The 27,560-nt window shown below is 52.2% G+C and overlaps 10 protein-coding genes across 10 annotated transcripts; 2 read left to right on the top strand and 8 right to left on the bottom strand.

Moving 5' to 3' along the window:
• Positions 1-514: 514 nt before the first annotated feature.
• A1O5_04399 (uncharacterized protein) lies at positions 515-3,235 on the bottom strand (the record flags this gene model as incomplete). The annotated part of the gene is made up of 1 exon (XM_007745006.1): positions 515-3,235. The coding sequence occupies one exon, from the start codon at positions 3,233-3,235 to the stop codon at positions 515-517; it is 2,721 nt and encodes a 906-aa protein (XP_007743196.1).
• A 692-nt stretch (positions 3,236-3,927) lies between these two features.
• Positions 3,928-5,497, top strand: A1O5_04398 (uncharacterized protein; the record flags this gene model as incomplete). The annotated part of the gene is made up of 4 exons (XM_007745005.1): positions 3,928-4,662; positions 4,720-5,085; positions 5,136-5,264; positions 5,330-5,497. 4 exons carry the CDS (start codon positions 3,928-3,930, stop codon positions 5,495-5,497), a joined length of 1,398 nt encoding a protein of 465 aa, XP_007743195.1.
• A 99-nt stretch (positions 5,498-5,596) lies between these two features.
• On the bottom strand, positions 5,597-6,202 carry A1O5_04397 (uncharacterized protein; the record flags this gene model as incomplete). The annotated part of the gene is made up of 1 exon (XM_007745004.1): positions 5,597-6,202. The coding sequence occupies one exon, from the start codon at positions 6,200-6,202 to the stop codon at positions 5,597-5,599; it is 606 nt and encodes a 201-aa protein (XP_007743194.1).
• A 507-nt stretch (positions 6,203-6,709) lies between these two features.
• Positions 6,710-7,111, top strand: A1O5_04396 (uncharacterized protein; the record flags this gene model as incomplete). Its single annotated transcript, XM_007745003.1, has 1 exon — positions 6,710-7,111. The coding sequence occupies one exon, from the start codon at positions 6,710-6,712 to the stop codon at positions 7,109-7,111; it is 402 nt and encodes a 133-aa protein (XP_007743193.1).
• Positions 7,112-7,867: 756 nt separating this feature from the next.
• A1O5_04395 (uncharacterized protein) lies at positions 7,868-9,806 on the bottom strand (the record flags this gene model as incomplete). Its single annotated transcript, XM_007745002.1, has 3 exons — positions 7,868-8,888; positions 8,944-9,507; positions 9,574-9,806. The coding sequence occupies 3 exons, from the start codon at positions 9,804-9,806 to the stop codon at positions 7,868-7,870; spliced, it is 1,818 nt and encodes a 605-aa protein (XP_007743192.1).
• Positions 9,807-11,826: 2,020 nt separating this feature from the next.
• A1O5_04394 (uncharacterized protein) lies at positions 11,827-12,885 on the bottom strand (the record flags this gene model as incomplete). Its single annotated transcript, XM_007745001.1, has 1 exon — positions 11,827-12,885. One exon carries the CDS (start codon positions 12,883-12,885, stop codon positions 11,827-11,829), a length of 1,059 nt encoding a protein of 352 aa, XP_007743191.1.
• A 1,930-nt stretch (positions 12,886-14,815) lies between these two features.
• A1O5_04393 (uncharacterized protein) lies at positions 14,816-18,160 on the bottom strand (the record flags this gene model as incomplete). The annotated part of the gene is made up of 1 exon (XM_007745000.1): positions 14,816-18,160. The coding sequence occupies one exon, from the start codon at positions 18,158-18,160 to the stop codon at positions 14,816-14,818; it is 3,345 nt and encodes a 1,114-aa protein (XP_007743190.1).
• A 1,463-nt stretch (positions 18,161-19,623) lies between these two features.
• Positions 19,624-22,399, bottom strand: A1O5_04392 (uncharacterized protein; the record flags this gene model as incomplete). Its single annotated transcript, XM_007744999.1, has 2 exons — positions 19,624-22,228; positions 22,284-22,399. 2 exons carry the CDS (start codon positions 22,397-22,399, stop codon positions 19,624-19,626), a joined length of 2,721 nt encoding a protein of 906 aa, XP_007743189.1.
• A 597-nt stretch (positions 22,400-22,996) lies between these two features.
• Positions 22,997-23,677, bottom strand: A1O5_04391 (uncharacterized protein; the record flags this gene model as incomplete). The annotated part of the gene is made up of 1 exon (XM_007744998.1): positions 22,997-23,677. One exon carries the CDS (start codon positions 23,675-23,677, stop codon positions 22,997-22,999), a length of 681 nt encoding a protein of 226 aa, XP_007743188.1.
• Positions 23,678-24,256: 579 nt separating this feature from the next.
• Positions 24,257-26,659, bottom strand: A1O5_04390 (uncharacterized protein; the record flags this gene model as incomplete). Its single annotated transcript, XM_007744997.1, has 1 exon — positions 24,257-26,659. One exon carries the CDS (start codon positions 26,657-26,659, stop codon positions 24,257-24,259), a length of 2,403 nt encoding a protein of 800 aa, XP_007743187.1.
• Between the last annotated feature and the right edge of the window lie 901 nt (positions 26,660-27,560).

Here is a 27,560-nt window from a genome sequence, read left to right as displayed (position 1 = left end):
TGCTTGGACCGGCCTAAAAAAAAAAAGGACGGGTGAGTCATTGCGCAATGCCAGATCGACGTATCATCCCGTGGCGAGTGGACTGTGTCAATACTTAACCTGCTTGCTTGCTTGTGTGCTTCTTTGTTCAGGTAGAAAGCTTGAGGTGAGCGGCGTATCACCGAACTGGACTTTGGGTCCAATTTGCACTGCTCAGCGTGCAAGATCAGAAATGAATGAGGAAACGAGACATTACAAGAAAACTTCCATGTTGCCACGGCTATGAATGTTATTCCCAAATCGCAGATTCATGTGCAAACGTCGCCATCGAAATTCATCAAGCTTCAATGTAGTCAGAACTTCCAGACATCAACCCTTTTTCCACCCTTGATTCCAGTTTTAGTTCCCTGTTACATCAAGATGAGCGCGTTTCTTCCGCCTGACGGGCTAGAGGAGTGCCCACCTGTCTTGTATATCGTAGGCTGACAGACTGGGAGCGAATTCTGGTTCAGCAACCACACCTGTCCCACTACCGTCAAGTACCCTTGACACCATTCGGCAGCTTCTCCCAGCCCGCCTCTGCTTCGACCTTTTTCTGTTGTGCCTCGTTGACGAAGCCATGAATCTCCAGCGCTTGAGCCTCCAAACCCGCCGCAACGTGCATCCACATTGGCTGTCCCCATTTCTTGGTTTGGATACTGGCGGCCCTGGCGCATTTCATGGCTTGCTCATCTACCACACCTTTGTACAGCTGGTCTTGCATGTATATGAGAGCCAAGGCGGTGGTAAGGGCGCTGCCAATTACTTTGCTTTCGTCCATGGATCTTTTTAGAAATTGTTTCTCTGCGAGTCTGTTCGTGGATAGGATGGACTCGAGAAGGGAGAAATGTGCTTTGATGTATCGATTTCCGCAATTCCGAATAGCCGATTCCAAACTCTTAGTTAGGGACGACAAGCGGGTGTGCTGCGGATGGGTTGGGCTATGGATGATCAAGGCGGAATTGATCGCCGCAAGGATGGAGAAATTGCGAGTTATGTCAGAGTCTGCGTAGTAAGAGTTTGATATCTTGTTCGAGGCTTCAGGTCGAGTTGATGTTGGCGTGTGCTGTGAATCGAAGTTGAGAAGAGGTGACTGATAGACCTGAAGCGCGCCTTTCAGATCTCCGGTCCCTTGCAATATGACTCCTCGGAGATACAGAAGACTGTGTTTCATGTTGACCGGGAAGGCGTCGCCAATGTCCTCCGAAATTGCATGGACTTTTGCCAATGAGCTGTTTGCCTCCTCCCAGAGGCCTTTCGAGCATTGCATTGGGATGAGAAGCAACAAGAATTCGGCTTCCAGCAGCCTCTGACAGGTGAACTCTCTTCTTGACTGTCGGTATCCTGTTCTGAGGGAGGGACTTCCCAAAGCTCGAACCAAAGATACGCCGCTTTCCACAAACTTCTGAGCTTTGCCCCCGTCAGCCCCGTTCTTGTAAGCCGAACTCTCTGCTGACAACAAAAACCCCAAAGCCTCTGTTCCCTCCTTTCCCAACCACGAGAAAGGCAGATAATACTTTCCATTTCTTTCGATGACATGTCTGTTTCCATGGAGTTGCATGCCGGCTACTGCCCGCGTGGCGACTGGAACGTAGATCAAGCCATCTTCTCTCCAATTGGGATGGCTTACCGCTTGATACAAGACCTCATGCACGATCTTGCGTTTTCTTTCGGTTTGGGCAATGTCGGCTGCTCGAACGCTGCAGGCAAGGTCAACATACTCCATAAGGATGGTCAGTTGTGGGACTCCTTCGACATCTGGACTCAATTGCAGAGCCCGAGCCTTCGCCAGCGCCATTTGACTGGCTGCGACGGCTTCGTGACTTGAACTGGCTAGATGCAGTAGAGCTTCAAGCGTAGCGGCAAATGCAAGGATTGCACTGTCGGAATTTTGATGAGCCAAGTTCGTGATCTTGTCCAACTGAACGATGGCGCTGTGCATCTCGCCTGGAGCGCTGGAAGCCAACGAAAACATTGCGTGCTGGAAACGAAAGATGTACAACCAGACCGTATGACGATAGGCTTCGATGTCCTCAATTATTCTCTGGATATCTCGCAGTGCAGCTTTGGGTTTCGATTCATAAAGCACCTTGGACAAGAGAAGCTGCATCTCGTACTTCAGATCGATAAATTTGTGTCGCTCGCACAGCTCGATGGCCTTGGCCAAGACCATTTCGGCGTCATCATAGTTCTCGGTCTCCGCATACAGAACCTCCGCATAGCGTAGAGAGACCTGAGCTTCTCTCAAAGGAGGTAGTTTGAAATTGGAGAGAACTGATTCAAGACAGCCGAGAGCGGTGGCTATCAGAGTGTAATATTCTTCGGTCGGAGCAGGCTGCTTGCGGGCGGCTTCGAGGTAGTCGTCGGCAAGGACACATAAAAGAGAAGGGTACTCTGGCTCCGGTTCGTCGGGCTCGGCTGGGGAGTCCCGGTGATTGGGTGCTTTTGTGGCTCGCTGTTTGCGGGTTGCATTGATTTCAACGGCCTGGAGGACACGGGGTTTATTCTGTCGAGGCATATTTGGAGTGATTGGAGTGCTCACGGTCGCTTCATGCCTCTCCTTCTTCTTCGGAGAGGGGGCCGTGGTACTGGCGGATTTTGGCCCGTCAGGAAATTGAGACTGTTGTCCTAGGTATTGCTGAGGCAGCTGCGGCTCATGTTGAGATTGTTGGTAGTGGTTCGGAGTTTTCTGATAGGTGGGGGACTGTTTTTGGACTTGAGATTTGGGTTGTTGGCTTACTCGAGGAGTTTGCTGGCCCGGCCGTGGGTATGCAGAGGAGGAGTGAACGGAATGGCGAGGATTCGAGACTTGGACGGTGTCAGGATCAATTTGGGAAGGTTGCTGGCTTCGGTGCGGTTGCACGGCGGAAGACTGAATGTAATGACCAGAAGGCGGGACTAGGATGGTGTCAGGACCAGGATGGGCCAGTTGCTGTGGCTGAAGCTGAACTGGCTGTTGATAGAATGGCTTTTGGAACTGCTGCAATTGAGGTTGATAGCGCTGATCATATCCTCGGTCGTGAGAGTATTGAGGGTTGTTCCGCAGCAGGACAGGTTGAGGATTAGATGACCGGTAGTGAGGCTGTGCTTGGGGATGTGGAGGATGCTGAGATGGAGACTGGGGGAAGGTATTGGCGTTGGGGCTGTAGAAGAAACCAGGGTTGAGGTCGAAGTTGGTGTGGGTGTTATTGGTGTAGTAGGGGAAGTTGGGATCCATCGTGAAGGTGAAGCGAAGGGAAAGTGAAGATGAAGTCAAGGTGAAGTCAAGGTGAAGGCGGCGGCCGATGGGCGCGAGGTGGCCGTCCGCAGTTTCTCGTCGCCTCTCCCAATCCTCACTTTACAATCAGACAAGAACGTCGTAACAATCGTTTGATTCATCAATTCTTCTTTCCCTCATAAATCCAATGCGATTCTTCCGACGTCTGTCATGAGCTCAGTCTGATGATAGCAAACAGTCCTTGTCCCTCGCGCGCTTAAAGTCGGATGAATCGTGTTGAAGCCTCATCAACCACGTCCTGCGAGACCGATCACCTTCGCATTCGTTTGTTCTTGGTGTCATCGACTGCTCTCGCCCAACATATCGCAGCTCCGAGAGAGGGTCAAGAGACTAAACCACGTGGGAGTTGGTAAAAGAGGATATCTTAAGTACTGTGAGGATGAAAAAAGAAACCTGGCGAGCCACCACAAGGACCTCACTAGCCCTTGCTAGCCTTGAGGCATGAACGACGGATATCGGCATCGTACATCCGGCCACTTGGCTACGCATCATCCACCATAGACCTGGCGACGCCGCCCAATTGTGTCCTGCACACTCATCAACAGATATGTGTCCCTTAAGATACCCACGGCTGTCCTCGGCCCTGTTATGAGATGGAAATAGATCCGACCATTCGTCTGGACTAGAGGAACATGATCACCCACGGCCTGGTGTCGTTGCTGAAGCAGGCAGAAGAACACCCATTTTTCACACTGGTCGGGTTCACTCTCCTCGCGACATTGGCTGTGTTTCCTGCCCGGAGAGTCGGGATGGTCAATCCGAAATACTGGCACTCGACCAAATCCCTGGTATTGAAGACGAAAGACGGTCGATCTACCTCCTTTGCCGATCTGTGCAAATCTCTCATTCCACCATGCCGACTCAATCCGTTTCTCTTCAATGGCCACCTTCAGACCATCTGGACCGTCTTGACCCGACAGTCTGTGCCTATCTACTACAAGCGAAGAATCTTTGAAAATGAAGACCCAGTCTTCACTGGTCAATTTTCGGTGGATTTCGTAACGGCTCCCAATAACGACTCCGACCCGAATCTACCGTCGCGCACCACATACTTTACAGAACAGGAGTTCCGGAATATTGGCTCTCTGGACAGTCGCCCGATGCTGGTGATGCTCCATGGATTGAGCGGAGGCTCCCACGAGCTCTACCTTCGCCACGTCCTAGCGCCCTTGGTTGGAAAGGGAGGATGGGAGGCTTGTGTCGTCATTTCTAGAGGTTGTGCCATGACCAAAATCACCACCAGCGTGCTGTACAACGCGCGCGCAACCTGGGACATAAAGCAGACGGTCAAATGGCTGAGAAAGACTTTCCCCAATCGTCCACTCTTTGGAATGGGATTCTCTCTGGGTGCCAACATCATCACGAATGTGAGTCCTGTCTCCACCATTACGTGCCAGTCCATTATCCCTTCTAATCTGCTCTAGTATCTTGGTGAAGAGGGTAGTGATTGCCCCTTCAAGGCAGCTATTATTCTGTCCAACCCATGGGATCTCGCTGCTGCAAATCTAGCACTGCAGAGAACGTGGTTCCACCGAAACGCCTATTCCGCCAGCATGGGTCAGAGCATGAAGAAGCTTTTCGAGACGCATGTGGATCAGATCTCCCAGAATCCCAGAATTGACGTCGACCTCGTCCGAAAGGTCAAGTATCTTCATGAGTTCGATCGATACGTCCAAGGTCCCACATGGGGTTATCCCACCGAAGGGGCATATTACCGCGATGCATCTTCGGTTGATTCTTTATTGTCCATCAGGATTCCCTTCCTGGCAATCCATGCTGAAGATGATCCGGTAGGTTCTATGCGTTTGCTGTTGTCGAATACAAAGCTGATCGGGGGTAGGTGACCGCAAGTGAGGCGCTGCCGCGGGAAGAAGTACAACAAACCCCGTATGGGGTGCTCTGTACCACTCCGGGCGGGGGCCATTTGAGTTGGTTCGAGCTTGGTGGCAGGCGATGGTTCGAACGAGTGGTGCGTATCCTCCCGGACTGATCGTTTGTGAAGAGATCTTTTCACTGACATGAGGATTCACTCAGACCACAGCATTCTTCCAAAGCATGGCCAACGAGATCGACTTGGACACGATTTCCAAGACAGATGACAATGGCGCTCAACTCGAGGGTCAAATCTCTCGCGGCGAACGGCAGCCGCTACAACCCGTCTTCGAGCCGATGCGGAGAAAGATGCATGTACCAGGATTGTGAAGTTCCCCTTTGACGTCGTCATGGTGTGAATACTAGACACCATCGAGGGCCAGGCATGACATAGAAAACATAGAATCGCGCCTGTTCGACTCTTATCGCTCACGCAAACGAGACCCTCTTCTTCGTCTTGCTCTTGCCCTCTCCATTTTGTTCCCTTTCACTCTCCTTTTCCTGGGGTTTCGCTTTCTTGTTCCCCTTCTTTAACCCTTTCTTGACTCCTTCCAGCTCCTCTCTCTTGCTCTCTTTCCGCTGCTCCATCTCCTTCCTCCTGGCCTCTCTGATCTCCTCCATCTGCCTGGCCTTGATCAACTTACTCTCGATCTGGCCCTCCTTCTCGGCATTCACCATGGCCAATATTGTGCGCATGGACTCTTCGTCGTCAATGTAGATTTTATTCTTCTTCTTCCCGGTCCCTCCTTTTCGCGAGTGGTTGGTGGGGTTTTCGGGCGCCGACACCGGGGTTATCATGTTCAGGGCCGGGAGATTGAGGTCCTTGTCGGTGTATGTCTTTTGCTTGCGCTTGCTTGGCTTTGTGGCCTGTGCAGACGTCTGGGAGTGCACGCCCGGCCTGGTTTTGACCTGCTTTGGCGGTGGGCGTTTTGTGATTTTCGACTTCTTGGAAGAGGGTCCTGCGGTGGCGGATTTGCGGGCTTTGGCATTCCTGTTTGCGGTTGCCTTTGACCGTGAAGGTGGTTTGGGCGCCATTTCTGGGGAGCGGCCCTCTCACTCGACCGTAGCTGAGCTGGAATTGCGACAGACAGCGGGAGAGAAGTCTCAAGGCGCTTGTTTGGGTTTTTGACGCTTGTGAGAAAAGAATTGACCGACGATTGACCGGCCCACTGCAAGACGAGAAGACTACGAGACTGCGAGACTGGTGCCACCGTCCGCAAAATCAACGTCATCATTGGATAGTCAAGTGCGGAGAACGGAAGCAAGAGCTTCATCCCTCACACGACCCTCACAGCCCAGGCACAGCCCAGGCACATCCCTATACTCGCTCTTCAGGACCTTCCCCTGGTACTGGTACATTCGTGTCTATTTTGTGCTTCTTTCGCCAATTCATCTTGTCCTAAACCAGGCTACCCTCGAAGACGAAAGAGGATCTCCCCCACCAAAAGCCACACCAAGTCCTCCACAGACACCCACACACACTTTCTCTCTGTCTTCTCTCCTGCCTACCTATCTTCATCTCGCCCCTGAAAACAATCGACAATGCCGCCTCCCTCACACATAACCGACCCGCTCCCTCCTCCACAACTCACCCAAGTCGCGGCGCAGGGCTTCGCCTCGGGGGCGCTACGATTCGGCACCATCAGCTTCGCGTCGCACTTCCTCCTGAACCGCTACACGCCGCTGTACCGCGGGCTGACGGTGCAGTACAAGGTGTTTCTGCAGATCAGCGCGATGATGCTGGGCGGGTGCATCTTCGCGGAGAAGCGCGTGGGCGAGTTCAACGAGGGGGTAAGGCGGCGGCGCAGGGCGCTGGACCGCAGTCGTCGCGCGTGGGAGGAGGAGATGGAGATCAGGGAGATGGTGGAGCGGCGGATCGCGGCCGAGGAACGGAGTCAGAAGGGCGCGGGTCAGCAGAAGGACGACAGCGTGGGCGGGAAGTAGAGCTCTCCATCTCTACATGGCTTGCTAGGGGGAGGGGAGAAGAAGGTAGGGAGGGAAAGCGGGAAGGAAGGAGGGAGAGACTCTGGGTCATCTGAAGCGGACTGCTCACTCCTCACCATCTTTTTTGAAACTGGAAGGAAATTTCCCCCATGCGACCTTGGGCCTGCACGTCAACATCACCGCCAGCATCTCTACCGAGCGAATGCGGGTCACAGACTCCCCCTTCCCTTCGCCTTCAACAATATAGGGCGACGACGGCTCTCAGCCTGGTATCCCGACGCTCGAGACCTGCTACGGGTGCCGAAAGTCGCATGAAGTTACTCTCGTAAAGTCCACGCGAGTATACCAAGTATCAGTACCTCGTGCTCGGGGCGCCGGTCTCGACCGGGATCATCTCAGCTCACATCCGCATTCACAAACCCCCCTCCCCCCGTGCGCCCTTGGTCCATCCACGCAGAGAAATGCCCACCGCTACGACAGGAGATGCGCGAGCAGCGACCTATGAACGGCTGATCCTGACTTGCGTCGCATTTCCCCCCTTGGGCGTGATCGCTCGATGGAGAATCGGGGGTTGGGTGTTTTCTCCACTTTGTACAACATTATATATATATAGGGGAAGGAAAAGAAAAAGAGGAAACAAGGTCACTTTCTAGCGAGAATCCCACGTAGATTCTGGAACTTTGCACACTCGCCAATCAATCAACTGATCAATCAATCTATGTGTCAATCTATTTATTTATTTATCTATCTATCTGTCTATCTGCCTGTCTGTCCACTATTCTCATCAGCTTCAACGGTGGTCGTCTTCTTCAGCATGCCCTGGCGCTCATGCTCCGAGGCCGGTGGTCCTCCCTCAGCGATGGGGCTCGGACTCTCAGTCTCCGTCTTTTGCGTTACGCGTGTGTACCTCTTCCCGTGCGCGAGGAAGTAAACCACTGCGCCCGCGATGATCGCTAGGAGGGGAACGCCGAGGCCGACGGAGAGGCCGATGATGAGCGGCTTGTGGTCTTTATGGCCGCCGTGGCCTCCTGCAGCAGTGGCGCCAGGGCTGGCTGAGGATGTTGAAGAAGATGGCGGCGGCGGCACGTAGGAGACGGGACGACCTGTCGTTGCGGCTAGGGCTTTGGCGTTGGAGCCGAAGGCGACGGTCTTAATGGGCGCCTGAGTGGTTGCAGGCCAGGTTGCCTCCGAACCAGACGGCACCGAGGTGGTCGACGTCAGCGTCGCCGTGAATGTCTTTGTTGTCTGAAGAGAGACGGGGCAGTTGATCAAGCCGGGCGATATGCAAGCAACTCCAAACGACGTCGTCTCGGTCGTGATTGTCGCGACTGTGAGAGACAGGTCGCCTGTCGCGGCCCTCGCTGTGACGAGTGCAGATGTTCCGCTTGTCGAGCTGCTCCGCCCAGCCGCACAGGCAGAGCCGAGTTCGGTATACCAGATAGGAACTTGTGTCTCGGGCGTTGGTCCCCATGTAGTTTGGTCAAACGCTGCCGATGCGCCAGCGGCCGCACCGAGTGCCATGGTGAACGACTCGACGAGCGCTAGCTTGCAGTTATCATTACTGCTGTCATATGAGACATTGGCCACGAACTCGGCAATGTTGGCAAAGACTCCTGCTTCCAAGCCGGCTGAGGCACCGAGCGTCTGGTTCGCTATTGTGACGGACGTGTCGACACCAAAGGTGATGCCAGCATGAAGACCAACTCGCAGAGCACCTGTGAGCACAAAGCCAGCGCCCTCGACGCTCACCGGGAGGAATTCAAACATTCCACCATCACTGGAAAGCGGCGGTATTAGTAGGAGTTTCTGTCTTTCGGTGAAATACTTCTTACAGTGTGATGCTTTCGACAGTCTTGTTGAACATCTGCAAATTAATGCTAGCTCCATCGACCTTGATGTGCACCCCGCTGCTGATGTCCACTTCTACGGCAGCCGTCAGGATGAGGTCGACAGTAAAGAACGCGCCAATCTCGAGGGAATCGCCCAGACTGAGGCCCGCCGGGGTCTCTGATTTGTATAAATTGATCGTGTAAGTCGATTCGACAGACAGTACAGTGTCAAGCTTCATGTAGAGATCCAGGTTGTCAAAGTTGAATTGTAAACGATAGTCAAAATCCTGGAAGGTGGGAAGCTCGACATTGAAATCGATGTCTGTGTAATTGGCATTGCCATTTACCAGATCCGACAATGCCTGTTCGGCTTCCTGGGTGATGTTCTTGACCAAGTCTACAGCGCTCTCCTCGAGTTCAGTGACATTGAAATCGAGATTCCGGGTGAGTTGACCGGTAACTCGACCGGCGATGTAGCAGGTGGAACAAACAATCTGAACACCGTATTGGGTTTCGAGGGACCCATTCCCGGCTTTGGTCGATACGTCGTCTTCTGCCTCCATAGTGCTGTTAAGCCAGTCAGACATCTCCAGACGAGTGGCTTGCTCAAGGAAATGTGGTTGTTGTCCCTACATGGCAAGTAGCACCGCTCCGTCCCAACTTTTTCCGAGGGTCTCGTCGAAAAGAACCTTTGTTTCTTCTGTTCCAGACGCGGATAGGGCCCGGCGCAGTGACCGCAGGGTCTCGGCCTCTGTCAGGCCCGCAGCATTGTAAGTGTGGAATATGAGGTCTGAGTCTGGATACGCAGAGCTTAAAACAAGGCTGAGTGCCCATACAATGACCGCTAGATAATGATAGACCGACATTTTGCAAGATCGAGGTGGCAAGGCTCAGAACCTCCTCTGGTTTCGTCTGGAAGTAGCATATGTGGAAAGTCGAAGACCTGAGCAGACTCACCTCGAATCTTGCAATGGTCGCCCTTGTTATAGTGAGCATCTCGATGTCTCAGCCTCTGGAAGGCCCTACCCTTGTATATCACGCCGCGGGGCTTTGCCGGAAACCAGAGCAGTCTTGAAGTTGGGAGAGACAGCGCCGCATTTTGGCCCCAACATTGCTTCAAGCATACATATGCAAGTGGCAGTTTGGCGTTCTTTCAATCCCTAGTGCGGGAAATTGAAGCAGCCACAGGTACAAGTGGAGGAGACAGCCACTCAAAGTAGTGATGCAACGTGGAGTGTTCACGACAGGGAGGGGGACCCTCAGCCCGATATCAGTTCTCGCGTGCCATGTGCTTTTGCCATCACAAGCCGAAATGATGTGCACAATGGAGAGCACATCTGCTGTGCGTCGTGAGGTGTCGAAGCCATGGGCAGTCCCACGCGGTCAAGCAATCTGCAGACACATCCGAGAAGATTGCCCGGGTAGCTGCCACTCTGGCATCGACAGCAGCGGCCAGGTGTGGACAAGACGGACAAAGTTCGGCTGTGCTCAGCAACTATTGTTGATGTCTTCAGATGATATCGAATGGGATGCATCCAGTACATGGCTCACCTGAGGCCCGAAGCTTGGGCTTGGAGCTGTGGTGCAGTAGCAGGCAGCTTGTCGCGGCTGCTAGAGGCGAGTGGTTCTTTTGTTCAATGGGAGAAGGCTGTCCATGTCGCTATTCCTGCCCCCCTATCCTTGCTAAGCCGCATGCGAGGTAGTTGAATCCGAAACTGAACATGGGTGACATAATAGCCTCCTTTTGGAGACATGTATGGGGCTGGCCTGGGGGCTGGAGAGGAGGATATCTAATAGAATCGTTACCTTGTAGCACAGGAGGACATGGGGACCTTTGCCTATCTCGAGTTAGCATTGATACCAGGTCGTCTGAGTGTAGTCTGAGCCACTGCTGCAAAGGTCAGTTGCTCGATGACAAAGATAGATATATCACTGGGTACGTAGATGGGGGAGGGGGAGAACAAGCAATAATAAGGTGACATGCAAGTAAACAGAAGTGGTCAAACAGCCCCACGACGGTCTTTCGTCCTTTACCCTGTTGCGGCGTCTGCGTGAACTCGGTACGAGGTACTGGGCACACTGGTCAGGCGCCGCTGGAGTGTCGAGCAGTTGACGCCCAATTTGCCCCACAGCATTGCGAAGGCGCAGTTCGACCGCTGTTTGGTGGTGGCCAGCTTTACAGAGACTGTGTTTGCCGCAGTCGTTGGCGAACTTGGGACGCAGCCCAGCCTCGGACATATACCGACTCGTTGTCTATCAAAATATACCGCGATTAATACAGCTGGCTGCAGGTCTCAACCATCGCTTGTCTAGGAGAATCGTATGACAAGAAGCCATCCGCTGAGGGAGTGGGTGCACATCATATATGTTCATGCATAATATGTTACACAAAGGCGAGAGGATGCTCAACTACCTCGTATATACCTCCCATTATCCCGGATCTCCATCCTGTATGGTAGCTTGTTCTCTCCTTCCCACTATTCACCTACTTGTCCAAAAAAAAAAAAAAAAAAAAAGTCTTATTACAATATCGTAAAGTCTGCCATATATCACCCTAGCCTTGTCCAAAAAGCAGAAAGAGCAGGACACACCAGGGGAAGGCTAATGAATGCATCATGGCGAATCTCATGTCCAATATCCACAGCTCGCTGTCCGCCGTATGCAGCCGTCCGTTTTAACCATCTGGAAATATAGACAGCCCTTTTTTCTTTTTTTCTCCTCGCCTGAACGCCTTCGCTCGCAAAGTTCAACGCAGTTGTATGCCAACCAATGATCGGCCGTATGACTTCGTTGGGCTTCCAAAGACTATGCTCCAGAAGCCGAATGGTGCAGAATCGAGCGTAAAGGATGTTGACTCGCGTTCACATCCACAACAACTGCAACAGGTCATGCATCATGCTGAGCGACCAGCTCATATGTTTGCTTCTTCGATCCCAATCCACCAGTCCACATCCGCCAAAGCGGCATCTTCGCAGCGACAGGGAATCTGAACGCAACAACTCGAGGACTGGCCCTAGCGCTTCTCTTCCTCGCACTCCATATGAGCAGCCTCGAGTAGACGAACCACGTCAAAAAGCCGACGGTGAGGACGAGGAGGAATCCCAGCACCGTCAGCAACATCCAATTCTTGCCCATCCAGAAGATCAACCTTGCGTCTTTGCCATGCCAGCTTGAGCCTTTATACGTCTCGAAAAACGACCACGAATGCTTGTTATACTCGTCCGGCATGAGCACTCGGACCCTACCGATCCAAGTCTGCGGGTCGAGGTGAGCGTGTTCACCCATCCACTTCTTCCAAATCACACTCAGGAACAGCGGACCGGTGGAAGCCATGATGGTAATATACGGTAGGATCCATGACTTGTTGGCCCCCTGAAGGGACTCCATGACCCTCAAGAAGAAAGGATGCTGGGGAATCGAGCCCATGACATCGTTGCTGATCCCTGTCGGCACGGTCCTCCGCACAAAGGCCGTGTAAGACAACAGTGGGTCAAGCCTCCTCTTGCAACCGTCGTCCAGGTCGATGTACACGCCGCCATAGTGTGCCAACACAAAATATCGAATCGCATCGGCGCGTTGAATGTTGTGTCGATACCCGACAAACGTCGATAAAAACCACGGATACTCCTTGGCAATGAAGTCGTGAGATTTTTGGTCCGTCCATAATATGTACTCGTAGTCTGGGTGTAGATCTATACACGACTTCTGGGCCGGAACCCAATGGGCAGGGATGGATTCGTTGATGTATGTCTGATGAATGATCTTGGGGATCAAGTGCGGGCGGGTTTCGAGGAGCGTAGAGTTGGGAGCGGGCAGTTCTGATCTGTGGATGGCGTCCCGCGACGCGTCTTCTATGAGCAAAGAGAGAAGGGTCGAGACCGAGTGTAAGAGGAGGGTCAATACTATGAGGGCAACGAGGAGGAACACGAGTAGACTGCGCCGCATCCTGACAAGGCCCGATGAGGAGGAGGGGGGTCGAGACAGGACTGTCGCAAGCAGTCTCATTCAAGTCGCGCCAGGGCCGTGTGCTTTGTTGAGAATATGATCTGCTAGAGGAGGCACACGAGACACTGCGTGTCTGTCAACGGTTCGCCCCGTGGCTAGAGGTCGGGGCAAATTTAAGGAGTGCAGAGGTCTGGGCGGCGGAGGAGCATTGTTCGCCCGCAGGCGGTATCCGGGACGGAGATCGAGGTCGGGGTTGGAGTTCAAGTACACAATTCCAGGGGGGGTTGTCAAGGAGAGACTATGGAGCAAAGAGTGAACTGTAGGACTAGCGTACGATGATGTCGACCAAGGAAATAAAACGAGGGAAAAGAAGTTGGCTTTGTACGGTACTCAAGGGGAAGGGAGCGAGGGAGGGAGAGGAGGGAGAGAAGTGAGAGGGAAATTCTTCTTGCGGCGGCGTGCCTGGTGCAGGCAAAGCGCAGGCATGATGCGTCTACGAGCCAATCGAGCTTCATCTCGCTCAGGCGAAGATTGTGGCAGTGCCTGCAGCATCCCTTGTCACTCGTCCACTTGCATATTCTCTCCATCAATCACCTCTTCGCTATGACACTCACACACGCAATGCTCGTATTGTCCTCGGTATGTACACTCATCATTTTTCTCCCATCATGATGGCCACCATAAGCACACGTCCCTAGTGAAGCCGAACCTGAGTGTCTTCTGCCTGCGCCCTCCCCCGAGCGATATAATGGCGACCGCCTCGCTTCTCACGCCTTCGTACTCCGTATACCAGAGATTCCCCCCCAAAGCCAGCTAACGGATCTCGGATTGCTCCTCCTCCAATATGCAATCCCACGTTCCTCGTCTCGCACGGATCGCACCAACCACCACTCTCTTCGATCCATTGGTGTGCATACCGAGTATACACTTGGTAGGTCTGCGAACTCGATGTCAACGCCGGTTGTGCATGGACTCTCAGCCTATTAGCTGTGGAAAAAAAGAGTGTACTCTGTAGAGGGAAGGAAACCTGTGATCAAGCAGCAGGACAAGGCGAGGACGACCCTTGCTTCCGCCCACCCCGCGGCGCGCCAAAACTCCATCTCATACGGTACGGAGTAACAAAGAGGCCTTAAGTGCTGACTTCCGGATGATTAACATGCTCTCATCTCAAAACAGTATCTCTTTCGATTCGCCGGTGCCTGAGATGGAATATCAAGGAAGGTTTAGTACTCGCATTCTTCGGCCCCGGAGAAGAGATTTTGATTATTTTGTTGCGCAATAGCTCGCAAGCGAACACGCCCGCGGCCGTAAGGCTCACCAGCATGCACTTCATACAGTCATCTTGGGAGGTTGGCCCAAAGACTCGGTTGTGCATCAGGCATCGCTTCGTACAGAAGCAGTATCAGGCTACGGTCCCCACCCATTCTTCACGCGGTTGGTCAGCTCTCACAACATGTCTGCGCTCCATGATTTGCAGGTTCAGGTGGCATTCCAAGTTGCCCCTGAGGCCAGTGGGCCTAGCGAGGCTGAGGCTGACCCCTTTCTCGTGGGTTTTTTGTGTGCGAAATACCGAATATTTTTGGAAATGCCCCTTTTCCCCAAACCCGAACAAATCTGCATAATGTTCATGTAACCAATATGCAACAGACACTGATCATTGTGCTCTGTTTGTGCCCGGTCCCGTCCTTCATTATTCATTGTACTCCCTTAGCTATGATATGCACCACTGCTTTGCGTCTCCCCTCCCTCCTCCTCGAGAAAACACTATGCTAACCCCAAAGCAAAATTGGTGGGTATCACGAGAAAAGTAAAAATATTGTTGTCAATGAGCCTCCAGCCTAGAGCTTTCCGGTGCCTCTGTCTGTACAAGCTGGTCGCCCTCCAATCTTTTTGTGTTGGTGTGATCCGCCTTTCCCCGACTCAGGGAACATCAATCCTCTGGCATTTGGAATATCATCTGGCTGTTACTGTCTCTTCGTAGTTTCTCATCAATGTAATCCAAGGCATCTGGGTGTGCTGCCGTCGGTGTTCTGTCGAGCTTGACGCGCTGCAAAATCTGCGCCATCGAAGAGTCCCCCGTTGCCGTGGTTTGCCGGCTGTCCTCGTCACCTGCGCCGTCTTCCCATGGCACACCCTGTGCGCGACAATAATTGCGAAATAGGTATTTTTGCATCCTGGTGACTTGTATGTTCCACTTTTCGTCCAAGGTGCTCATCACTGCCGCCACGTCTTGATCGGTAAATGAGGCTGTGGAAGACATGGAGCTACTGTGCCGATGTCCATGTCCTTTCCCATGTGGTTTCCCAGTCAAGGTTCCGGCAAAAGCCTTCTTGATCGCCCCGCCACCACTCTTGGGAACCCTGGGACTGTCCGCACGTTCCATTGTCTCGATCTCGCGGCGCACTTTGTCCATTGACTTCGCTCTGTCATGGTCCATGGTCGACATGTACAGCAACGTGTAATTCTTCTCGAGTGCATTAACAAGCGCCGTGAAGCTTTGCAGGTTGATGTCGTTATGCTCGCAATGAATTTCCACCAATGTGTCGTTCCTCTCTAGTACCTCAGCTAACGTGTTTGCCCCTTGCAGACCCAGCGCCTGATATTCGATGCGCAGGAGCTTCAAAGAAGTGTTCTTTTCCAGCCCTCTCAGTGCAATATTGAGGCCGATGCCGAATCTGGTGGTGTCCAAATGCGCATGTTCGCCGCTGATGTCAAGCTCCTCCAAGGTCCGGTTTGTGGCAAACATCTCCTTCAGCGCCTCACAGGTTTCAACGCTGGCATCGTATGGTAGGGATGCACGTGATATGTCCAAACTTCGTAACGTCGTATTAACTTTCAGAGCGTTGATCAATTCGCGAAAGTGGTTTTCTTTCTCAAAATCCATCATTCGTAAGCTCAGCGAGGATGGCCCGCAGTTTTGAGCAATAGTCCTGAACAGCACGGTATTGCCTGTCTTTAGCCGGTTCTCGTTGGCACTTACGTGCATCATTCTGGTCTGCATGTCGTCACGAGTCATGGAACGGAAGAAGGTCGCAAGATCGTATCCTGTCAAGCCACATTGATTGACGTGTAGCTCTCGGAGGATATCGGACTTTGGTGTTGCCAGATAAGTAGATATCGAGTCGACTGTCTGTTCATTGAGAGTGGTTTGTGACAAATATAAGGCCTCGAGTCTCCAGGCCAAAAGCACCTCGGGCGGAAGTAAAGGCTCTGAACCAGCCGTCTTCTGCACTCGAGTAAGATTCAAGCGCCGAATTCGAGTAAAAGCGCCCATGCCGCGCTGAAACAGCTCCGGACTGAACCGACCTTGGGCCCCTGATATGTCAATGACCTCGACAGTGCTTTCCTGGACAGCCAAAGCGGACAAAAGCACGTCAATGTCGTGGACTGAGAGGCCACACTCGCCAGTTTCAAGGGCTCGAAGATGGCATTTTCTTTCCGATGCTGCGTCAACGAGGTAGTTCAGGTCCGAATCTGCTAGTCGCAGGCCTGTCAGCACAATCCAATCAACATTGGTCAAAGACCTCTTGCACAGTGGCGTAAGGGCCTCCAGAATCCCACAATCCAAGGTCTCCCCATCTCCCGCCAGTGTCTGAGGAGGAATTGTATGCGAGAAGTCTAGCCGTCTCAATCGCCGGCTTTTCAATGCCAGTACTCTGATCTCCTGAGACAGAACGGGCAGATCTTGGTGGCCAGCGATATTGGTAGGATTTCCAGACCGTGTGAACAGACTATCCAAGTCCGATCCGAACCCATCGTAATAGAGACGTAGCGGTAACAGATTGATTCGTGCGAAGGAAATTGATGAGAAGGACTCATTGTAGCGTAAGGCTCGAAACACAGCAAGTAATTCCAAGGCGGAATAAGTGGTACCGTTTGATGGTGGGAGCAATTGAAAGCGTGGTGCATCTTCACAATCATAGTCCACAGCGTAACAGATGCGAGATGTGTCAACATCATAGCCTGCACAGTACGCAATCAATGTCCGATCAAAGCAATCGTGATCCTCTTTTGGAAAATTCGGCGGGATCATCTGATCGTCGATTTCAGGAGGGACGTCGAAGATGAAAGGTTGCCTAAGCCATTCGGGTCGCAGGTATTCCGAAGCAGATCTCAGCCACAGTGCGATTTCACCACCGGAATATGAAGCTAGTTGTACCATGCACGGATTTGCCATAGGTGGTTTGAAGGTCAATTGAAACGCGTCGTCGTCCGCCACGACCCTGATCGAAGTCAAATTGACGATGGCATAGCAACTCATGCCATCCAGCTCGCTGAGAGACGTGCTCGATGATCGTGTGGAAGATTTCTGAAGAGGCACCAGGTGGATTTTGTGCAAGCCAATGACGAGGTAACAGGTTGTTGAGGACCCCAATCTGGTCAAATCTTCAGCTGATGCTCTTCCTGTTGACTTGTTGATAAACCGTTGAACAACTTTGAAGACATGAAAATGCTCAGGATCATAATCTCTCTCCCGCTCCAAAACACGCGCGAGATGCTCTACTGTTCGATCTTGGATCTGCTGCTGGACTAGAGACCTCGCCTGATCACAAGCTGAACGAATGGCAGCAATCCAGAGCTCGGCTTCGCGCATCTCGTTCAATTGTAACTGCATGGCGGACGCTCTTCTTGCGCGTTCATCAAAGTATGCCACTTCCACCACGGGAGAGGGCCGTCCATCGTCGATCTTGTACACCGCCACCACCTGCTCGAGTGGGACGCCTGAGGTGATGTCCGAATATGTTGACATTTGGAGTTCTTGATAGGAACTCACAGACGAAGTTCTTGGGGTGTGCCCCTTGTTGAGGCTGTTGGGGATGCTAGGAAACATTTCGGCGGCTTTAATTTGGCTCCTGAATCGAATGAGGTGTGACTCGGTCAGGACCATGAACTGAGTCCGTTTCCTAAACATGTTGCCTCCACCTGCTTGCACTTCGCCATATTGGAGAACTTTGCTGCCCAAGAGGCCCTTCACATTCATGTCGGATTCTTCCTGGAGAGATGACGCTTTTGAGTCGGACCTCGTTAGAGCAAGCTTTTCTTCTTCATCGAGGGAATGTAACGAGCGCAAGGATCCAAACACCGAGGTTCGATTGGCTTTCTGTAACGTCCTGGGGCGAGGTTTGGGACTGGCCGGATCGGAGTCCACAGGACTGGGCAGGTAGTCACTGGAACGCTTCTCGAGCAACGGGCTTGCGGGTATTTGTATCGTTGGACTGTGATCCGCCTTCTGGCGGAAAATGCTCAGGCTTTTCCTTCTGCGTTTGTCTGCCATTTTGAATAAAGGTGGAAACAAACAGAGGCGGCCAATCGCTCCCACCAAGCAAACACTGCACGACGCAGTTTGTTTCGAAGTCTGTCAGGGCTCAGGAGAATGTCATGGATCTCTCAAGGGACACATGATCACAGGGACTGAGCACTTCCCTCGTGCCAACCCGCCATTCAATGTGCCCACCTCCTCTTTTCAGCGAGATCCCGCCAGCGTCCAGGACATGGCCGCGAACAGTGTTAAGCGCAGCATGTGACTCGGCTTTCCGAAGGAGGAGCAAAGGCAGACTGGGGAAGAGGTAATGTTTCTCGGACTGTGCTTCGTGTCTGGAACTTGGTGACGCTCGGCGAGTGATATCTTTGAAGTGACAAGGTCAAGTCTGGGAGCTCATAGGACGCAGCAGGAGCGGAACAGGATTGACAGGTCGTACAAAGTATTCGGTCCAAGAGGACGATCATAAGATTGTGACGGTTGGGGGGAGGGGGGGAGCTGGGAGATTCAACTGTGTGCTCCGCAGAAGCAGAGAAATCTTTGTCTGGTGATGGAACGGTCAATTCAGCACTCAGCACTCAGCACTCAGAACCCAGGACTATTAAAAATGGACCAGGCGGTGGATCGGCAGTCGGACGTAATGGTTACTTCAACAATAACGGCTCGGTTGTTGACTGATAGACTCGTGGGTGACTCGGAGGGCTTGCGAGGCGGGTCAAATATCCACGGACGAACTGGTGGATGAGACAATGAGACTGGTGGACGCGCCGATGGACTTGATAACACGGACTTTGGTCAGTCCACTCTGTCCACTCACAAGCAGCGTGGACGACAGTTCCTACCTGCCTAGCTTCCTAGGTTTGCCAGGTACCCATCAAGCGCTCTCGCCATGCAGGGCTCTGGTCGGCACCTGGCAATCGAGTGGCCGTGGCGGTGGTGGGAGGCTTGGAGGGTGGGATAAACAGGATAAACCAAGGATATTCGGTAGAGTAGCTAGCGACCAACAAGGTAGGACCAGAGATGTGCCGCGATTGGCGAACACAGCCCGGAATCCATCGAGCAACCTTCTAGCTAAGGTCTGCGGCATTGCGCTGATGGCTCCCGTGATGGAGATTGCCGGACCACGCCACAGCAGCAATTCATCCAGGGTCCCGTCAGCCTTGGGACTTCTGGGCCCCTTTTTTGCATTCTATCGTCGAACAGCGGTGTGAAGAGGTCTCAGGAATGGGGGCGGCTTTCGACATGAAGTGATGGATGGAGACTGAAAAGAAAGAAAGAATATAAAAATATGACGGCTCCCCCCTGTTTGTGCTGCGTGCCTAACATCGTTATTGCTTAGAATATCGATTCGCCGTCCTTCACCATGAGACATGTCTCTCGTCTATTCCCCGTGTACTTGTATTACAACACGGTCAATCCCCACGCTCACGTTTCCCAAAGGGGGGATTGCTTTTTGTAGTATACAGATAGATTATATATCATCGTTCATCCCCGTAAAGTACAACCCGTTTGCGTTGAGCATCAAGCTTGTCCAAATGACGCCGCCATTCTGCTCCGCTGCGACTCATCGATATCAGACGTCGAATGTAGAAACTAGCTGCTTCGTCCGCATCCTGTGGGGCTTCCAGCGTAGCCTTGCGTCGGTTCTTGCACAATGTGTAATGCCGCCGGGCTTCGTGGTCGGATAGCGGCTTTAGTGTATACTGCAGCTTCCAGGTATCTCCTTCCTTGAGGTTTCCAGGTCGGACGACAGGCAGCCCATTAACCAAATTCCGAATGTTCAGCTTCCAGGCCGATAATGGTTTCCGCATGGGAGGTTCTCCAACCGACCCATCGATATTGGGAGGATGACAATCGAACGCCCCTTGGCCTGGCTTCTCCCCTGACTGAGAAACACTGCCTGCAATCGATTTTGACCCCAAAGCCTCACTGATATTCATGCCTAAGATGCTGTCCAGGAATGCAACATTCGCAGCATTCGAGCGATGAGATGGACCTGCGTTCGGATTCGACGCAGTGGACGGCTTCACGGAGGCGTCGGATTCGTTAGCAGTTTCGGCATCGTCAGGTTCGGCTTCAAGCTCAATCTCATCCTCATCCTGAGCGCTCTCGGGCCCTTGCGTCGGTCGTGGATTAAAGAGACGCTCCTCGAATGCTCGGATTTCTTCCTTTTTCAAATTTTGGATCTCGACAATCTCTTCCTCCGTAACAGGCTCCGCAAAAATGTACATGTAGGGAGGGGAGGCAGCCGTAGCCTCCCTGGCCTCAAAGTGGAACCGAAGGGATTGACCTGGGTGCTTCATTGTCGCTTCGTTGAAAATGTCGTTCAAGAGCTGAATGCTGAGCGAGAATTCTTGGTCCCCCAGAATTCGGTTCGCCTGGCCGTGCAGCGCCAGATCAAGTTCCGAAACGGGTACGTATTGAAACCCAAACAGCCGTTCGGTATTATGGTAAGCGACGAAGATGCCGTCCATGCGGCCCATCCGAACCTGGAGGGAGTATTTGAGAAAAGCAGATCTCATCATGTCGTAGTACTCTCGCTCATACGATTCCCATGTGCCGAATCTCTGTTTAATCTGATAGCCCGCACCTACTTCATGGTTGTGGACCATCATCCGGACAGCTGCTACCGCTCGAGTCTTGAGATCAAACATGCCTGTCCCCGGCAGGCGAGGATCGTGCGCGTCGAGTTGAGAACGCAAAAGGAACTCGCCCAGCCCTGAATAGTGATATACCTCGGGCTCGGTGGTGGGCAACTGCGCGTCTTTAGCCGCGTCCGTAGTCCTTCTATATCGCTCGAATTCATCCTTGTCGAGCGTCAGGAGCTTCTCCATAGAGCGGCCAAGACTCATGAGGATATTTGCAGAATCAAATTCTTTGTCTGCGTCCACGGCATATACACCATCTTTGTGGCGGAGGAATATTGCCGTGGGGCCTCGCTGCAGCCTGGTAAAGTGCACACCATCATCCTTAAAGCCTCGGGTCAAATTCTCCAGGTTGAGATTCCGAAAGGCCGAAAGAAGGAAATGGAAATGGGACAGGACTCCCGACATACTTGAAGTGGAACCGATATATCGCTTTGTGTGCGTCAAGGCCACTTCTCGAAGATGACTATCTTCAGATGAAGTGATGTATTTATTCAATGCATCGTAATTGAACTCGGACGCCGGCATAAGGGTTCCGAGATAAGGATCAAAGTTCCATACTCTTGACCGTGGATCCTGTAATTGATAGACGCCCGGATTGAACAGCACACGCGACAAGTCGTGGCTCAGCCTGGGCACATTTGTGGGCTCAGCTGTCAACGGTACCAGTGAGAACGTATCGCCCTTCACCTCTCGCACATTGTCCCCCTTCATGTCGGCAATTTTTGCCTTGTCCTTTTCTCGCGGTACAAGCTCATGTTTCTGGATAGTCTCTTGTTTTACTCTAGGTGCGATTTTCGCTGCACGGATTGTTTCCTCGCCATGATCGTCGGCTGCAGGGACAAGTTCTGTTGGAGAGCTCAGTAGCTCTTTTGGAGTCTCAATAACGAGGGCATGAGGTTCTGGAGCCGTTGCGCCTTTTGTCTTTTCTAGTACTGGAGAGGCCTCTGCATGTTGAGCAACACCATCTGAAACTGCACCACCGTCCAGAAATCCTAGCGTAGTCAATATTCTCGCTGCCTCTTTGGAAAGAGGCTTCTTCCCGCTCCTAAATGGCATGATAACCCCAAGATCACTATCCACCTCTTCGTAGGAGTGTCCAGGGTACGCTGACCGAAGCTTCGATGCCCCACGTTTGAACCCCTTCATTTTGCTCTTGAGGCTCAAACCGTCCAGCACCTGGTCTATGGTCAAGTCCTGGGTCCTCGATGCAACCTCTGGTATCAGGTTTGAAGCGACATGGCGCATTTTTGCCCTAAACATTGACAAAGCATAGAGCTCATCTTTCTGAGCTGCTGTCAACTTCGGAACACGATCTGCTCGTGACAGCAACTGCGCTGGTACAGGCGTCTCCGCCGACAGGCCTTCAGCCCCATCTTTTTGAGCCAACTCTTTCCGGACGCCATGGAGTTTCTTGCCTTTGGCATCCTCGCTATTCCTTTGTATAGACGTGTCATTTTTCTCTAAGCCGCCTGGTGTTATTTTCCGTGCACGGGGACGGTTCCGGAGACGTTGAACTCTGCTGGAGCAGAATGGTCGTGGACTTCGACCAGGTGAGATCTTGAAGGTAGTTCTTGTGCCAATCCAGGCACCGTAGTTGATTTGACATGGTGGACATAGGTAATGCCTCACCGAGCGAGGCAGCATGTGAAAAATATTCCAGCGAGAAGAGGGAGAGGTGACGGTGGGTTCCCCTTTTCTAAAGCGTCGATTTCTGCCGGTGAGACAATTCGGCCAGCGAAGGATACAGAAAAGGAAGAGAGCAAAGAACCGAACCGAGTCTATGAGAGTTTGTTCGTAAAAGAATTAACAGCCGAAGTAAATGCTCAATTGCATGCCTGGGCTGCACTTTTTTCCGGCGGTCCAGGAATCGGCCCTTTTCCAATGCTCCTCCGTAGTATACGAAGTACGGTGGAGCACACGTGTATGGTTTGCACTCCCATCAGTACATGGCCCAAGATGGCTTTGATGGCCTCATTGATTCGCCCAACTCGCCTTCGCTCAATTCCCGAGAGCACCAGGAGCACATGGCCGTCTTCCATGTATTTCAGTCAAACAAATACAAATACACTGGGCTGGTATTAAATTGAATGGAGACTAACAAGAGCCACGCCTGGATTGCCATCAAAAAACTTTTCTTGTCTATTTCACATACCCTTCTCCCGCCCATCTCCGCCAACAGACTTTCAAGACACGTACCCGGTCTTCACCAAGGCAAAATTGTGCCGTCAATATTGAAAAACTTAGCACCGTCAGTGCTAGTCAGTCCGTCGACTATCTGCATGATTTTCTGCACTGAGTCGCTTGTTGGCATGGCACCGGGACCTGCTGTCCTGCCCATGTCGGTATCGACCCAACCCGGATGAATTGCCACCACAGTAAATCCATCTTCGTGGAGTTCGTTGTGGAATTGAACAGCCAACATGTTACCAGCAGCTTTCGAGGTTGCATATGGTCCGCGAAGACCCCATTTCTCGCCGACTTGGCCAGTAAGTGAAGCTGCTGTGGAAGAAATATAAATAATCTTTCGCGTTTTGCGAGCTCGCAGTGCTGGGAGGAATGCATTGATGACTCTGTGAGGGCCGGCGACATTCGTGTCAAGGTACTGAAGGAGTCTGTCAGAAGAGATCTTGGTGAGGAGCTCATCCTCGCCGATGGCACCGTTGACGATCAATGTGTCAGCTTCTTTGACTTTCGCGGCTGCTGCATCGACGGATTTCTGGTTCGTCTGGTCGAATTCGAGAACGTCAACGTTTGCCGAGCCGAAGACGAAAGGCTTGCGCATGGTTGCGACGACATGGTGTTCAGGGTTCTGAGCGAGAGACTTCGCCAGCTCCAGGCCAATACCTCGGCTTGCGCCAATGACAATGGTGGTGTTGGAGCTCATGACGAAGATGTCCGCGGATCAAAGCTTTGGATTTGCTCGAGATATGATGGTGTTGTGTGGTTTTTTTTTTTTTTTTTTTTGGTTTTGTTTTTGGTTTCGAAATCTGTGTTAAAGCTGAACTGGTTGTTGAGAATGAAGAGCTCGATGGAGCGAAGGCAAGAAGTCCAGCTTTATACTCATCTTCATCAGTCGAGAGGGAGCTGTGGTGAAGAGGATACCATTTTCATCTTCACTGCAATTAGTCAATGACTCGTTTACACAGACAAGGCTGAACCACGGCGGAGCGGCGGAAACAGAAAGCCTCCGCAAGGCCGCAGGGGTGCTGAGTCATGGCACGATTCGGTGAGTATCTCACCCATTCAAATACCGCATTTCAGCTCCGGGGCATCTGTTCATTGGTCTGAAATATGCGCTCATGGAGCCCAGAATGCCTCCATGTTTCGAAATGCACGACATATTGCGGACCGAAAGGAAGAACCATATTTCCGGTCATGATCGTGTAGAGTTGTTCCATACTCTAGGCAGCTTAGGCAAAACTCCGCTGTCCTGCCCAAAGCTCGAATGCACTTTTCTCCAGAATCAATGCGGACCAGACTTGGATGAACTCCACGAGTCGAGATTCTCCAAGATGCAAGCCTCTTTTGCTTGTTCCCTGTCCACCAGCTTGCCGATCTTGAAGACGGTTTCGCCCTGAGCTTCCAGAATTTTCCTTACCTCTCCCGAAGCAACGTCAGATACGACAAGGACCATGCCTATCCCGTTGTTGAAGGTTCGACTCATCTCCTCGTTGCTGACATTGCCTGATTCTTGAAGCCATTTGAACACGCCAGGACGGTCCCAGGTAGAGACGTCAATTTCGGCAGTAAGATGATCGGGAAGCATTCTAGGAACATTTTCCAAGAGCCCACCCCCCGTGATATGCGCCATCCCTTTGACCAAATCGCGCTTGACTGCCTGCAACAAGGAAACCACATAAATCCGTGTCGGTGTAAGCAGCGATCTCCCAACTGTGGTTTCAGAGTTCCACGGCGCAGCGTCCGACAAGGCAAGATGCATCTTCTCGACAATGCGGCGGACCAGGGAAAATCCATTCGAATGGAGCCCGCTTGAAGCCAGGCCGAGTAGAACATCACCTTCAACCATACTTCCTACATCGGGTAATATTCTCTTGCCAGCAGGTGTGTCGATTGCTCCCAGAGCGGCACCAACCGCATCATACTCCGTTCCACTCAAGAGACCGGGCATTTCAGCAGTTTCTCCTCCAACAAGAGCGCAGTTAGCAATTTTACAGCCCTCGCAGACACCGCGGATAAAGTCACTCGCAATGTCGATGTCGAGAATACTGCAAGTGTAGCAGTCAAGGAACATAAGCGGCTCTGCTCCTTGCACAACAAGGTCATTAACGTTCATGGCCACCAAGTCGATGCCGACGGTATCGTGGACATTCATCGCATGGGCAATTTTGAGTTTTGTGCCAACTCCATCAATCGCTCCGATGATGATAGGAGAATTTTCGTGGTAGCCAGCTTTGGCAAGATCAAAGGCACCGCCAAACCCACCGATGATGGCATTGGCCCCGGGGCGCGCGGTCGCCTTTACTGCGGGCTTAATCCTGGATACGAGGCTGTTCCCTGCGTCGATAGACACTCCGGCCGATGCATAGGTCATCACAGCTTCTTCTGGCCCTTTCTCCTGTGCCTTTCGTTTGAATGCTCGGTGAGCAATGTCTTTTCTGAAATGCATCCCACTAAATTTGATGGACTCCATCCCTTTGTATGCCTTGGCCACTGCCTCTTCCAACGTATCCGCAGTTGAGGTTGACGCGATCACGCGGCCTCCAGTTGCAATAATCTGTTTTCCATCTTTGACTGTTCCGGCATGAAAGACGAATGTGTCTTCGGGAGTCTGATGTACTGTGACGGGCCTGTTTTTTGCATAAGTACCAGGATAGCCTTCAGCGCACGCGACCACCGTGGCAGCGAACTTGGATTCAATCTTCAGGTCGACACCATCCAACCAATGCTCCGTACAGGCCAGGATGACTTTGGCCAAGTCAGTATCGTCGCTCAGTAGAGGCAACAAGGTCTGTGTTTCCGGGTCTCCTCCCCTCACATTGTATTCCAGGACTTTTGGTCCATTTTTAGTGATCATCAAGCCAGTGAAGAGCATGCCAACAAAGGGCATTCCCTCACGACGCATACAATCGACCGTGGGTTGAACAATTTCCCGGTCAATCTGTGCAATAAGCTCCTTGGAAGCGACCCTTGTTGGCGCATAGCACCCCATGCCTCCAGTGTTGGGCCCTTGATCACCGTCAAAAACACGCTTGTGGTCTTGAGCAGGCGGTAGTGATCGAATAGTGTATCCATCACTGAAAGAGAGAACACTTAGCTCCTCACCCTCCAGAAATTCCTCAATCACAACCTGCGAGCCGGCTGACCCAAATTCTCGGTCAACCATGATCATCTTCAGAGCATCATGCGCCTCCTGTTTTGTCTTGGGAATGATGACGCCCTTTCCGGCGGCAAGCCCATCGGCTTTGATCACGACATCATGGTTGACTGAGTCCAGATATGCGCATGCAGACTCGTAGTCGCTGAAATTCCGGAATGCTGCTGTTGGAATTCCGTGACGTTGCATGAAGTCCTTTGAGAAGGCCTTGGATCCTTCCATTCTCGCAGCGGCCTTGCTGGGGCCAAAGCAGCGGATGCCCACGGCTCGGAAGAATTGTTCAATACCGGCGACCAGAGGAGCTTCAGGGCCAACAACAACCAAGTTCAGACCATGCTTCCTTGCGTGAGCGACGAGCTCTGTAAAGTCGTTGGTGGAGATGTGCACATTGACGATATTGTCGGACTCTGTACCTCCGTTCCCGGGAGCAATGTGGACCACGTCGACCGAAGGCGATCTGGCCAGTTTCCACGCAAGAGCATGCTCTCGGCCGCCCGAACCAACAACAAGGATCCGTAGTCTCTCTGCCATTGCAACGTTCTAAGATTCGAAGATGACTCGGCAAAGGAACAATCAGAGTCCCCGCCCAAGAATTGAATTTGTCACTCTATCATTAAATCACAGAGGCCAGCTCTTGGAACTGAAAATTATCAACCGGAAGAGACAGAAGAAAAAAAAATGGAACTGATGCCAAGACGAAGAAAAACTGCGCGCACCTCCCTCGCTCCGGAAAGGGTGATGTAATGCCGCCCTATTCCCAAGCCCCACTTATTGCTCTCTTCAAGTAATCTTGGCGGACGCCATGCTTTGGACATGTCCTGCACATTTAATAGTCGGAGGGAGAACGTGTCAAAAGCGGCGTCGCTGAATCGACGCTTTCGGCAAGCGGGGCTTGGCCAGTCAGCCTAATGTGCAGTTCGTGATGGTTATCCTTCCCATCTCAACTTTCCACCTGACCATTTACCAAATTGATCCTCCTCGAGCAATGATTTGACTGATAGAGGACACTCTCATCTAAAGCTTCCGCAAATCAGTCCTCGGCCTGTATAGCAGAGTCTACCTCGATGTAACAGGAAGGGTTTGGACTGACATCGTGTGGCAGTGGTACAAGCCGACCCAAACCCATATTCGCGGGTCCCAGCGGCAAGACGACTCCTAGGGCATAAAGAACCCGATTGAGCTGCCCAAGACTAATCGATTCACATTAGGGCTTCGCCCTGCAATGCTCAAATGCTTCATCTGGATCCCTATTATCATCCTGGTTGGCACCGCTTCAATTGTTCGCAATTTCAGCCCACCAACTTTTTTCATTCTGTCTGATTCGTTGAAGTACAGCAGCCATCATTTTCAGTTGTCCATCTACCTTTTCAGCAAGATCATCTGCGAAAAGGTCTAAGATGCCAGCGAGAAGGCTAAATCCATCTTCGTCTGA

The sequence above is a fragment of the Cladophialophora psammophila genome (genome assembly GCF_000585535.1).
Source record: "Cladophialophora psammophila CBS 110553 chromosome Unknown aczJe-supercont1.6, whole genome shotgun sequence".
NCBI lineage: Eukaryota > Fungi > Ascomycota > Eurotiomycetes > Chaetothyriales > Herpotrichiellaceae > Cladophialophora > Cladophialophora psammophila.
Note: the sequence above shows the minus strand (reverse complement) of the source record. Positions and strands in the feature narration are given on the sequence as shown.